This window comes from Cherax quadricarinatus, chromosome 89 (genome assembly GCF_038502225.1).
Source record: "Cherax quadricarinatus isolate ZL_2023a chromosome 89, ASM3850222v1, whole genome shotgun sequence".
NCBI lineage: Eukaryota > Metazoa > Arthropoda > Malacostraca > Decapoda > Parastacidae > Cherax > Cherax quadricarinatus.
Window position 1 is genome coordinate 8,456,095 of NC_091380.1, and position 13,840 is coordinate 8,469,934.

General features: G+C 40.4%; 1 protein-coding gene across 1 annotated transcript in view; it reads left to right on the forward strand.

Moving 5' to 3' along the window:
• Positions 1-13,840, forward strand: part of LOC128697227 (uncharacterized protein F54F2.9) — an 86,799-nt gene that overhangs the window by 23,147 nt on the left and 49,812 nt on the right. The window contains exon 5 of the mRNA XM_053788818.2: positions 1,973-2,138. Coding sequence (XP_053644793.1) covers positions 1,973-2,138 — 166 coding nt within the window. The remainder of the gene's footprint in view (positions 1-1,972; positions 2,139-13,840) is intronic.

Consider the following 13,840-nt stretch of genomic DNA (forward strand, 5'->3'; position numbering starts at 1 on the left):
TGCTCAGGGAGGTACTACCGTCCTGTGGTAGTAGGTTAGTAGACAGCAACTGCTCAGGGAGGTACTACCATCCTGTGGTAGTAGGTTGGTAGACAGCAACTGCTCAGGGAGGTACTACCGTCCTGTGGTAGTAGGTTGGTAGACAGCAACTGCTCAGGGAGGTACTACCGTCCTGTGGTAGTAGGTTAGTAGACAGCAACTGCTCAGGGAGGTACTACCGTCCTGTGGTAGTAGGTTAGTAGACAGCAACTGCTCAGGGAGGTACTACCGTCCTGTGGTAGTAGGTTAGTAGACAGCAACTGCTCAGGGAGGTACTACCGTCCTCTGGTAGTAGGTTAGTAGACAGCAACTGCTCAGGGAGGTGCTACCGTCCTGTGGTAGTAGGTTAGTAGACAGCAACTGCTCAGGGAGGTACTACCGTCCTGTGGTAGTAGGTTAGTAGACAGCAACTGCTCAGGGAGGTACTACCGTCCTGTGGTAGTAGGTTGGTAGACAGCAACTGCTCAGGGAGGTACTACCATCCTGTGGTAGTAGGTTAGTAGACAGCAACTGCTCAGGGAGGTACTACCATCCTGTGGTAGTAGGTTGGTAGACAGCAACTGCTCAGGGAGGTACTACCGTCCTGTGGTAGTAGGTTGGTAGACAACAACTGCTCAGGGAGGTACTACCGTCCTGTGGTAGTAGGTTGGTAGACAGCAACTGCTCAGGGAGGTACTACCGTCCTGTGGTAATAGGTTGGTAGACAGCAACTGCTCAGGGAGGTACTACCGTCCTGTGGTAGTAGGTTGGTAGACAGCAACTGCTCAGGGAGGTACTACTGTCCTGTGGTAGTAGGTTGGTAGACAGCAACTGCTCAGGGAGGTACTACCGTCCTGTGGTAGTAGGTTGGTAGACAGCAACTGCCCAGGAAGGTACTACCGCCCTGTGGTAGTAGGTTGGTAAACAGCAACCACCCAGGGAGATACTACCATCCTGTGGTAGTAGGTTGGTAGACAGCAACTGCCCAGGGAGGTACTACAGTCCTGTGGTAGTAGGTTGGTAGACAGCAACCGCCCAGGGAGGTACTACCGTCCTGCCACGTGAGTGTAAAACGGAAGCCTGTAATTGTTTTACACGATGGTAGGATTGCTGGTGTCCATTTTTCTGTCTCATAAACATGCAAGGTTTCAGGTACAGTCTGGCTACTTCTACTTACACTTAGGTCACACTGCACATACATGTACAAGCATATACATACACACCTCTCTAGGTTTTCTTCTATTTTCTTACTAGTTCTTGTTCTTGTTTATTTCCTCTTTTCTCCATGGGGAAGTGGAACAGAATTCTTCCTCCATAAGCTATGCCTGTTGTAAGAGGCGACTAAAATGCCAGGAGCAAGGGGCTAGTAACCCCTTCTTCTGTAGCAAAAATATATTACAATTTACAGTAGTACAATCGGGAGTGTGAATTAATACTTTAAATCAATTTGAAGGTGGCAAAAATTCTTGGTCAGAAATCTGAAAGATTCCATGTTGAACATGGAAAAAAATATCATTAATACAGTCATTGTGTTCATTTCACCATGTTAAAAGTTAAGAATGTAGGAGCATACATGGTGACTAGTGTGGGAAAAGTTATGTACAGTCCAGGACATGTTTTAGGGGAAATGTTTTGCTGTGAGAGGCTTGTTCAGTCCTAATACAGTGATAACTAAGAACGAATATACCTAGAGTATATCCAGTATATTCAGTTACATCTATATTAGAACTGAAGAAGCCATGCAGTATATTCAGTTATATCTGTATTAGAACTGAAGAAGCCGTGCATGGCAAAACGTTTTCTCTAATAAATGTCCTGAGCTGCACATAAATATCTTTTTCCACATCTTGTCACCATTTTTCATGGTGACTAGTAGTTGAAGAATTTCTGGTTAAATGTTACATGTGATTCTATAGAAAATTTGTGTAGATGTTAGCTATGATTGTCTCCTCAGATGGTGGAATATTTTACCAGTACAGCTTCTCAAGCTCATTGTCTTCTTGGTGACTAGCAGCCCTGCAATTGTACGAGAGGCCTTAGCCATGATGAAGGAGCAGCGTGAGAGGAAAATACAGGAGAAGAAAGACAAAGAGGAAGAGGAGAAGAGAAAACAAGAAGAGGTATATTTCAATCTACTTTTTATTAGCACATTGGCCATTTCCCACCAAGACAGGGTGACCAAAAACAGAAGAAACACTTTCATCATCACTCCATCACTGTCTTACCAGATGTGTGCCTACACTACAGTTAGAAAACTGCGACACATCAACACCCCTATTTCAGAGTGCAGGCACTGTACTTCCCACATCCAGGCCTACAGTGCCTGCACTCTGAAGGAGAGGTGTTGATATCTGCTTCTGTTATCTAAGTTTTACAGTTGAAATGCAAAGTAGCAAATGCTATCAATATTTTAAACTTTCACAAAATAGTGCCAAAATTGTTCTTTGAAGCCTGTGATTATAGATCTTCTCTTCATTCCCTCCCTTCATGGGGAAGGAGGCACCTTAATAAACCACACCACGGGTGGGATTAGAACCCTTGATCAGAGAGTCACAAAAACCTTCATTTGTGGTCACAGTGGTGCCTATGCTAAGCTTCCTATGGAGTAGAAATACACGTAGTTGGATGAATCTTATTGTAGCCAGCAGGCCCAGTGGTCTGGAGTTTTGTGACTCTCTGATTGTGGGTTCTAACCCCACCCGTGGTGTGGTTTGTTTGCAATCGTGTCATTACGATTTCGTGAGTCATGCACCTTAATACTAGTAAAGGGCTTTTGGTCCCAGGAATTGGAATTACCCTTCCCTTTCTCAAAGCAAATCTAATTATCAAATATTCCTCAGGTGCTCTATGATCCTTATGGGTTTAGCACTTACCCATGAATATATTCTTTACTTCAAATTCAAATTCAAATTTATTTATTTCTTTGCAAGTAGTACACTGAGATTATGTATTTGCAATAATGAGTTGCAGTACAAAGAGCCTCTATTATGCCTAGGCATTATGGACTGACTTAATTTAATGGCTTACTGACTACTTAACACTAAAGAAATTTATCATAATTGTACAATAGTTCTATTAATTATAAATGAATCTAATTTATATAAACCAAAGGATATATTCATTTTTTTTTTCAATAAGTCGGCCGTCTCCCACTGAGGCAGGGTGACCCAAAAAGAAAGAAAATCCCCAAAAAGAAAATACTTTCATCATCATTCAACACTTTCACCTCACTCACACATAATCACTATTTTTGCAGAGGTGCCCAGAATACAACAATTTAGAAATCTTCTTTCTTTCAACACACCGGCCGTATCAAACCGAGGCGGGGTGGCCCAAAAGGAAAAACAAAAGCTTCTCCTTTTACATTTAGTAATATATACAGGAGAAGGGGTTACTAGCCCCTTGCTCTCGGCATTTTAGTCGCCTCTTACAACATGCATAGCTTATGGAGGAAGAATTCTGTTCCACTTCCCCATGGAGGTAAGAGAAAATAAACAAAAACAAGAATTAGTAAGAAACTCGAAGAAAACCCAGAGGGCTGTGTGTATATATGCTTGTACATGTACGTGTAGTGTGACCTAAGTGTAAGTAGAAGTAGCAAAACGTACCTGAAACCTTGCAAGTTTATGAGACAGAAAAATGGACACCAGCAATCCTACCATCATGTAAAACAATTACAGGCTTTCGTTTTACACTCACTTGGCAGGACGGTAGTACCTCCCTGGGCAGTTGCTGTTTACCAACCCACTACCTATAAGTTTAGAAGTATATACGTAAAAAATACACCATATATCCCCCAAACTGCCCGTATCACAAACCCTTCCTTTAGAGTGCAGGCATTGTACTTCCCATTTCCAGGACTCAAGTCCGGTTATATAAAATAACCAGTTTCCCTGAATCCCTTCACTAAATATTACCCTGCTTACACTGCAACAGCTCGTCAGGTCCCAAATACCACTCGTCTCCATTCACTCCTATCTAACACGCTCACGCACGCTTGCTGGAAGTCCTAACCACTCGCCCACAACACCACCTTTACTCCCTCCCTTCAACCTTTTCGAGGACGACCCCTACCCCGCCTTCCTTCCCATGCAGATTTATATGCTCTCCATGTCATTCTACTTTGATCCATTCTCTCTATATGGCCAAACCACCTCAAACCCTCTTCAGCCCTCTGACTAATACTTTTATTAACTCCACACTTTCTCCTAATTTCCACACTCCGAATTTTCTGCATAATATTTACACCACACATTGCCCTTAGACAGGACATCTCTGTTGAATCCAACTGCCCCCTTGCTGCAGCATTTACAACCCAAGCTTCACACCCATATAAGAGTGTTGGTACTACTATACTTTCATACATTCCCTTCTTTGCCTCCATAGATAACATTTTTTGCCTCCACATATACCTCAATGCACCACTCATCTTTTTTCCTTCATCAATTTTGTGATTAACCTCATCCTTCATAAATCCATCCGCTGACACATCAACTCCCAAATACAGTGGACCCCCGGTTAACGAACTTTTTTCATTCCAGTAGTATGTTCAGGTGCCAGTACTGACCGAATTTTTTCCCATAAGGAATATTGTGAAGTAGATTAGTCCATTTCAGACCCCCAAACATACACGTACAAACGCACTTACATAAATACACTTACATAATTGGTCGCATTTGGAGGTGATCGTTAAGCGGGGGTCCACTGTATCTGAAAACATTCACTTCTTCCATACTCCTCCCCAATTTGATAACCAATTTTTCTTTATCTAAATAATTTGATACCCTCATCACCTTACTCTTTTCTATGTTAACTTTCAACTTTCTACCTTCACACACACTCCCAAATTCGTCCACTAACCTTTGCAATTTTTCTTTAGAATCTCCCATCAGCACAGTATCATCAGCAAAAAGTAACTGTGTCACTTCCCATTTTGTATTTAATTCCCCATAATTTAATCCCACCCCTCTCCCGAACACCCTAGCATTTACTTCTTTTACAACCTCATCTATAAATATATTAAACAACCATGGTGACATTACACATCCCTGTCTAAGACCTACTTTTACCGGGAAGTAGTCTCCCTCTCTTCTACACACCCTAACCTGAGCCTCACTATCCTCATAAAAACTCTTTACAGCATTTAATAACTTACCACCTATTCCATATACTTGCAACATCTGCCACATTGCTCCCCTATCCACTCTATCATATGCCTTTTCTAAATCCATAAATGCACTAAAAACTTCCCTACCTTTATCTAGATACTGTTCACATATATGCTTCAATGTAAACACTTGATCTACACATCCCCTACCCACTCTGAAACCTTCTTGCTCATCCACAATTCTACATTCTGTCTTACCTCTAATTCTTTCAATTATAACCCTACCGTACACTTTTCCTGGTATACTCAATAAACTTATTCCTCTATAATTTTTACAATCTCTTTTGTCCCCCTTCCCTTTATATAAAGGGACTATACATGCTCTCTGCCAATCCCTAGGTACCTTCCCCTCTTTCATACATTTATTAAACAAAAATACCAACCACTCCAACACTATATCTTCCCCTGCTTTTAACATTTGTCATGATCCCATCAGTTACAGCTGCTTTACCCCCTTTCATTCTACGTAATGCCTCACGTACCTCCCCCACACTTACATTCTGCTCTTCTTCACTCCTAAAAGATGGTATACCTCCCTGGCCAGTGCATGAAATTACCGCCTCCCTTTCTTCGTTGACATTTAAAAGTTCCTCAAAATATTCTCGCCATCTACCTAATACCTCCCTCTCCCCATCTACTAACTCCCCTACTCTGTTTTTAACTGACAAATCCATACTTTCCCTAGGCTTTCTTAACTTGTTTAACTCACTCCAAAATTTTTTCTTATTTTCATTAAAATTTCTTGACAGTGCCTCTCCCACTCTATCATCTGCTCTCCTTTTGCACTCTCTCACCACTATCTTTACCTTTCTTTTACTCTCCATATACTCTGCTCTTCTTATAACACTTCTGCTTTGTAAAAACCTCTCATAAGCTACCTTTTTCTCTTTTATCATATTTTCAAAAAATACTTTTTATGAAACATGATTCAATTATATTCCTGTCGACAATGGACAATAGGTTCAAAAGTAAATATTGAAATTATATTATGATAATATAACATTGTGGTTTGCTAAAAGTAGTTTACAGTATGAGAATGCTACAATTTGGTGTAGGGCAATACTGTTTTTGATAGGTATTTATACTCCTATGTCGTAATTAGTCAATGTATGAACTTGGTCGTCTAGTCTTGAGGTTTTAAGATTTAGGTAATTGGGAGATATATTGGTAATGCTAAGTATTGAGTATTTAGTCTAGGGTGATTAAGTGGCTTTTGAGAAGAGTCTTAAGTTGATTTTCAGACCGGGATACTTAAATATTTCTGGTAATGAATTCCAAATTTTGGGGCCCTTTATGTGCATAGAGTTTTTACACACTGTGATATGGACACGGGGTACATCAAAAAGATCTGTGTCTTGTGTTGTGCTCATGTGTCCTGTTAAGGTTGGTGAGGAGAAGTTTGAGTGGGGGGTTTATGTTTGCATGTATTGTTCTATGTATGTTGTACGCACATGAATAAGTGTGGATGTTCTTTATGGTGAGCAAATTTAGACTTTTGAATATTGGTGGAGTATGCTGTCGCGAGTGGGAATTTGTTATCATCCTGACTGCAGCCTTTTGCTGGGTTATTAGTGGTACTAGGTGATTTAATGTTGTTGATCCCCATGCACAAAATCCATATGTGAGATAAGGGTAGATGAGTGAATGATACAGTGCAAGGAGAGCTGACTGTGGAACATAGTACCTTATCTTTGATAGTATGTCTACAGTCTTAGAGATTTTCTTGGTAATTTGTTGTATATGTGTCTGGAACTTGAGGCTACTGTCAAGGTGGATTCCTAGGAATTTTTCCTCTGCAAGTCTTGTGACGGGTGATCCGTTTAGCATTATGTTAAGTGTAACATTTGCAGCTCTGTTTCCAAACTGAATGAAATAGGTTTTGTCAGTATTCAGGGTAAGTTTATTAGTCATCATCCAGGCAGATATTTTCTGCAATTTGGCATTGACAGTGTTGGCGAGTATGACTGTGTTTGGGTGGGAGAAGACATATGTAGTGTCATCTGCAAATAATATGGGTTTGAGTAGCTGTGATACATTCGGTAGGTCATTGATGTAGATGAGAAAGAGGAGTGGTCCAAGGACGCTTCCTTGTGGGACTCCTACTGTGATTGGTTGAGCGGAAGAGTTTGCACCATTTGTGTACACATATTGAGTTATGTTACTAAGGTATGACTTTAGATAGTTGAGAGAGTGGTCTCTTATACCATAGTATGTTAACTTAGTGTGGAGCAATTTATGGTTGACTGTATCAAAAGCTTTACGTAAATCATCGAAAATTCCCAGCGGGACTTCTTTCTTCTAGAGAGCCGTATACACTGTATATTAGTTCTAGCATGTATATGATAGCATCATTTGTGCTTTTATTATTCCTGAATCCAAACTGACAAGGGTTTAGTATGTTGTGTGAAACGAGGTAGGAATAGATCTGTCTATGAATTAATTTTCAAAGATTTTAGAGAGCAGTGGTAAGTTAGATATTTGTCTATAGTTATTCAAGTCAGCTTGGTCACCTCCTTTATGGATCGGAGTGACCCTCGCTATTTTGAGGATTGTTGGGAAGGTAGATGATTCAATGGATTTGTTAAAGAGCGTTGCAATAATTGGTGACAATACTTAAGAAGCTTTTTTGTACATAAAGGTTGGCAAGTTGTTTATGTCTCCTGCCTTGTTTTTAAGGGTGTTGATGATGAATGAGACTTCTGTTGAGTTGGTAGGAACTAGGAATAGTGTATTCGGGTAGGTGCTTGTGAGGTAGTCTGATGGACAGGTGTTTGAGCTTGGGATTTTGCTCGCTAGGTTCTTTCCTATGATAGAGAAGAAAACATCGAGTCTGTTTGCTGCTTCAGTTGGAGTGAGTTGGGGTTCGTCTGATTTTGTTAATTTGATTGTTTTGTTTTTGGATAACTTTTTAGTTCCAAGAATTTCAGATAGAGTTTTCCAGATCTTTTTCATATCACCTTCGATGTTTTGTGTCCATCACATGTGAATAATCTGCAGTACAACTTTTGCCTATCAAATAACATCAAAGAATGTACATTGATGCTTTGGGTAAGGGCTCTTCATCCAAGAAATTTGAGCTAATTTCCTCTTGGATACGACTGTTGCCTCCTGTTCCCATGCAATGTATGATCCCTGTAAGCCTAGTGCTTCACAGTGATTGTGATAGTATAAATTGACCCTCCATATAATGTCTCAAATTCCAGACCCATATACAGCAAATATCCAAAAAAGTCTCCAAAACAGTAGGCATCCTTTCAATGATATGGTACTATGTACCTTAAATGGCTCTTCTTGCTCTGTACCACTCTCATTTACCCTTACCTCACCTATGGTATTTGTGCATGGGGCTCAACCGCAGCAAATCACCTTAAACGTTTAATGACCCAACAAAAAGCTGCAGTGCGATTGATTATCAACTCCTGCACTAGACAGCACACTTCACCGCTTTTTAAAAGCCTTAAGTTGCTTAATATACAAAACATCCACACTTATTATTGTGCCTACTACACACACAGCATTATACTCAAATATTAACTCTCCTCTCAAACTCCTCCTTGTTAACTACAACAGAACACACGGGCGTAACACATGGTACAAATCACTCTTCGATATCAGTTGTGTCCATCTCTCCCTGTCAGTGGCGGCTTGTAGCGCCAGTAATACCTATATTATCGTACTGCATCGAACTTCTGTTTTTAATAATTTTTATCTCATTTCAACAAAAAGATGAAAAAGCCGCTTATAAATACATTGAAAACAACATACAACAGGTTTTCCCTGTAATATATTTGTCAGTTGCAAATTATTTTGGTGTAAAATTGATGAAGTCATACGTCTAGCAGTGAGCATCTGGGGGACTGCAGCTCTGCAGCTCTGCAGCTCCTATGGACGAGATGCCACTGCTCCCTATGCAAAAATACTATGCACATAAGGGGCCCGAAGATCTGGAATTCATTGCCTGAACACACTAAAGGGCCCCTTCTGCCTGCAAATCAATTTAAGGCCCAACTTAGAAATCGCCTCATCACTCAAAATTAACCTGACAAACATTATACTTAACACCTACCAGTTACTCAAAAAACTCCTAAATAATTTATGACTGCTCAACTATTTGATCATTTCATACTTAAAATTCTTTCAATTTCATTATTGTATATTGTGAATATCAAAATGGTATACAATACCGACAGGTTGGTAGGCAAGACACATAGGCAACAGCTAGGCAACTTTATTCTGAAACGTTTCGCCTACACAGTAGGCTTCTTCAGTCGAATACAGAAAATAGGCAGGAACAGTAGAGATGTGAAGATGATGTAATCAGTCCATCACCCTGCAAGTCGTAGATTTGAGGTTGTCAGTCCCTGTGCTTGATTATTGCTCAACTATTTAATCATTACTTCAAACTTAAAATTGTTTCAACTCCTTTGTTTTAAATTGTGCTACTGTATTAATGTATTTTTTATATACTATATCAAAACTGTAACTCTTATCTACCTAACTCATTAAAGCCATATAGCATGAAGTAGTTGAATATCCAGTTTTCTTGTATTCACTGTAACTCACCTAATGACCATATGTACAATTACAGCACTGTTATTGCCTTATTAATCTTAAGTTAGTCTTAAGTTTGCCCGAGATGCTCTGCATATAAAGTGGCTTTTGTTACACTCCTTTGTACAAACGTTTATCGTGATAAAATAACAATGTTTGGTTATTCTATTACCTTCTTTTCAGAGGGGCTACGTGGGTTGTATTATTCCCTCCAATAAGTTTTGTGACAAATATGAAGTATTTCTTCCCCTTGTATTATAATGTAGGTTCATCTTTCACCACTTTGAACGCTGTGTCATCAAGTTGTGTTGAAAAGGTGCACTCTGTAGCACAAATAAAACCTATATAACTTGCACATAGGGGAGAAAAAGGCGTATGACATTTCAGTCCGATTTTGACTATTTACAGATTCACAAAGTTGGACTGAAACATTGCTGTAAGCTTTTTTCTCACCTGTGTGCAGGTTATTTGTGTATTGGTGCAGTCACAAAATTGTGTCTTTTTGTTGTGCAAAGTGTTATTTCTTCACAATTGTTGACAGCACTCCATTTTGATCTGTCATCTATCTTTCTCGACTTTTATTTACTTTGTTACTGAAAAACCAGAGCACGTACAGAACTCCCTGAATTAAGAGCAAAAAGTCACAACACCGTGACTGGAACAAAACACAGATAACTCGCACATAGGAGAAAAATAAAGATTCTTTATTTCAGCACGATACAATGCTTGTACAGAGATGGGTGACCTTTAGGCATGCGTGCACAGGACGTCATAGTATGCAGAGAAACTTATGACGATGTTTCGTACCCATGTGGCCCATTAACTAATCATATAGTGTGTGACTAGTTAATATGTGACTAGTTAACCCTTAAACTGTCCAAATGTAGATCTATGTTTTCTTTTACATAAGAAAGCATGTAAAACCGAACGTAGATCTACATTCGGAGTGCTACGGGAGCGAACATAGATCTACGTTTGGACAGTTTAAGGGTTAATAGTCCGCGGTTCAAGTCAGACCAAAATGTTATTAGTTTCTTTCTCCTATGTGTGGGTTATTTGTGTGTACACTCCCTAAATTGGTTTATTTCATATTTGAGGCTTAAGATTAATTTCAATTAATGATGATGCTTCATACAGGAAGAAAAACGTAAAGAGAAGAAAGCAAGTCGGAAAGAGCGGAAAAGAGTCAATGTGCTTCCAGATCTTTCTAATGGTGAATGTATATTGGTGGCGGTGGATGGACCTGAGTCCGATGGACAAGTAAGTAACATGTACAGCAATTCATGATTATTGTATACAGGTGCTCCTAAACTTACAGTGGTTCATTTTATGATATTTGGACTTTATGATGGTTCAGACGCAGTTACTCTGGAGGTGAAACTAAAGATAATTATCCAGCATCAAGGTCTGTTGCTTGTATTCATTTATTGATTTTTCAATACTGGTATTTAGTTATAGTAATTATTTGTATATTTACTTATTCAGTGAAAGTAGTTACAGGTCGACCATCACTAATCCGGCAATCAGTTATCCGGTTCCATCAGTATTCCGGCACTAATTTCAGCTAGCATAATTTCAAATTTCATCATTATATTGACTCAGAAATTGTGCAGATGGTTGTAAATCCACAGTAGCAAGCCAGTGGAGGAGAAAGCAGTGACGAAAACGAGGAAGATGCAGCAGAAAGAATCTCAGTTGATAGGTTAATTAAGTGTATTCTAACCTAACCACTCTGTAATCTGGCAAACTCACTAATATGGCACACTACAGGTCCCAGTGATGCCGGATTAGTGATGGCCGACCTGTATTTATTTACAGTGGACCCTCGAGTTTCGAACTTAATCTGTTCCAGGAGCTAGGTCTAAAGTCGAAATGTTCAAAAGTCGAACCAATATTTCCCATAAGAAATAATGGAAATACAATTAATCCATTCCAGAAACCCAAAATATTCACAAAAAAATACATTTTATAGAGATTATCTGGAGTTTATCTAGAGAGAGTTCTGGGGATCAACGCCCCCGCGGCCCGGTCTGTGACCAGGCCTCCTTAGGTCAGTGTCCCAGGATGCGACCCAGACCAGTCGACTAACACCCAGGTACCCATTTTACTGATGGGGAAAATAGACAACAGGTGGAAAGAAACACGTCCAATGTTTCTACTCTGGCTGGGAATCGAACCCAGGCCCTCACCATGTGAAGCGAGAGCGTTAACCACCACATTTTTTTTTTTTTCAACAATTCGGCCGTCTCCCACCGAGGCAGGGTGACCCAAAAAAGAAAGAAAATCCCCAAAAAGAAAATACTTTCATCATCATTCAACACTTTCACCACACTCACACATTATCACTGCTTTTGCAGAGGTGCTCAGAATACAACAGTTTAGAAGCATATACGTATAAAGATACACAACATATCCCTCCAAACTGCCAATATCCCAAACCCCTCCTTTAAAGTGCAGGCATTGTACTTCCCATTTCCAGGACTCAAGTCCGACTATATGAAAATAACCGGTTTCCCTGAATTATTTTTTTTATTATCACACTGGCCGATTCCCACCAAGGCAGGGTGGCCCGAAAAAGAAAAACTTTCACCATCATTCACTCCATCACTGTCTTGCCAGAAGGGTGCTTTACACTACAGTTTTTAAACTGCAACATTAACACCCCTCCTTCAGAGTGCAGGCACTGTACTTCCCATCTCCAGGACTCAAGTCCGGCCTGCCGGTTTCCCTGAATCCCTTCATAAATGTTACTTTGCTCACACTCCAACAGCACGTCAAGTATTAAAAACCATTTGTCTCCATTCACTCCTATCAAACACGCTCACGCATGCCTGCTGGAAGTCCAAGCCCCTCGCACACAAAACCTCCTTTACCCCCTCCCTCCAACCCTTCCTAGGCCGACCCCTACCCCGCCTTCCTTCCACTACAGACTGATACACTCTTGAAGTCATTCTGTTTCGCTCCATTCTCTCTACATGTCCGAACCACCTCAACAACCCTTCCTCAGCCCTCTGGACAACAGTTTTGGTAATCCCGCACCTCCTCCTAACTTCCAAACTACGAATTCTCTGCATTATATTCACACCACACATTGCCCTCAGACATGACATCTCCACTGCCTCCAGCCTTCTCCTCGCTGCAACATTCATCACCCACGCTTCACACCCATATAAGAGCGTTGGTAAAACTATACTCTCATACATTCCCCTCTTTGCCTCCAAGGACAAAGTTCTTTGTCTCCACAGACTCCTAAGTGCACCACTCACTCTTTTTCCCTCATCAATTCTATGATTCACCTCATCTTTCATAGACCCATCCGCTGACACGTCCACTCCCAAATATCTGAATACGTTCACCTCCTCCATACTCTCTCCCTCCAATCTGATATTCAATCTTTCATCACCTAATCTTTTTGTTATCCTCATAACCTTACTCTTTCCTGTATTCACCTTTAATTTTCTTCTTTTGCACACCCTACCAAATTCATCCACCAATCTCTGCAACTTCTCTTCAGAATCTCCCAAGAGCACAGTGTCATCAGCAAAGAGCAGCTGTGACAACTCCCATTTTGTGTGTGATTCTTTATCTTTTAACTCCACGCCTCTTGCCAAGACCCTCGCATTTACTTCTCTTACAACCCCATCTATAAATATATTAAACAACCACGGTGACATCACACATCCTTGTCTAAGGCCTACCTTTACTGGGAAAAAATTTCCCTCTTTCCTACATACTCTAACTTGAGCCTCACTATCCTCGTAAAAACTCTTCACTGCTTTCAGTAACCTACCTCCTACACCATACACTTGCAACATCTGCCACATTGCCCCCCTATCCACCCTGTCATACGCCTTTTCCAAATCCATAAATGCCACAAAGACCTCTTTAGCCTTATCTAAATACTGTTCACTTATATGTTTCACTGTAAACACCTGGTCCACACACCCCCTACCTTTCCTAAAGCCTCCTTGTTCATCTGCTATCCTATTCTCCGTCTTACTCTTAATTCTTTCAATTATAACTCTACCATACACCTTACCAGGTACACTCAACAGACTTATCCCCCTATAATTTTTGCACTCTCTTTTATCCCCTTTGCCTTTA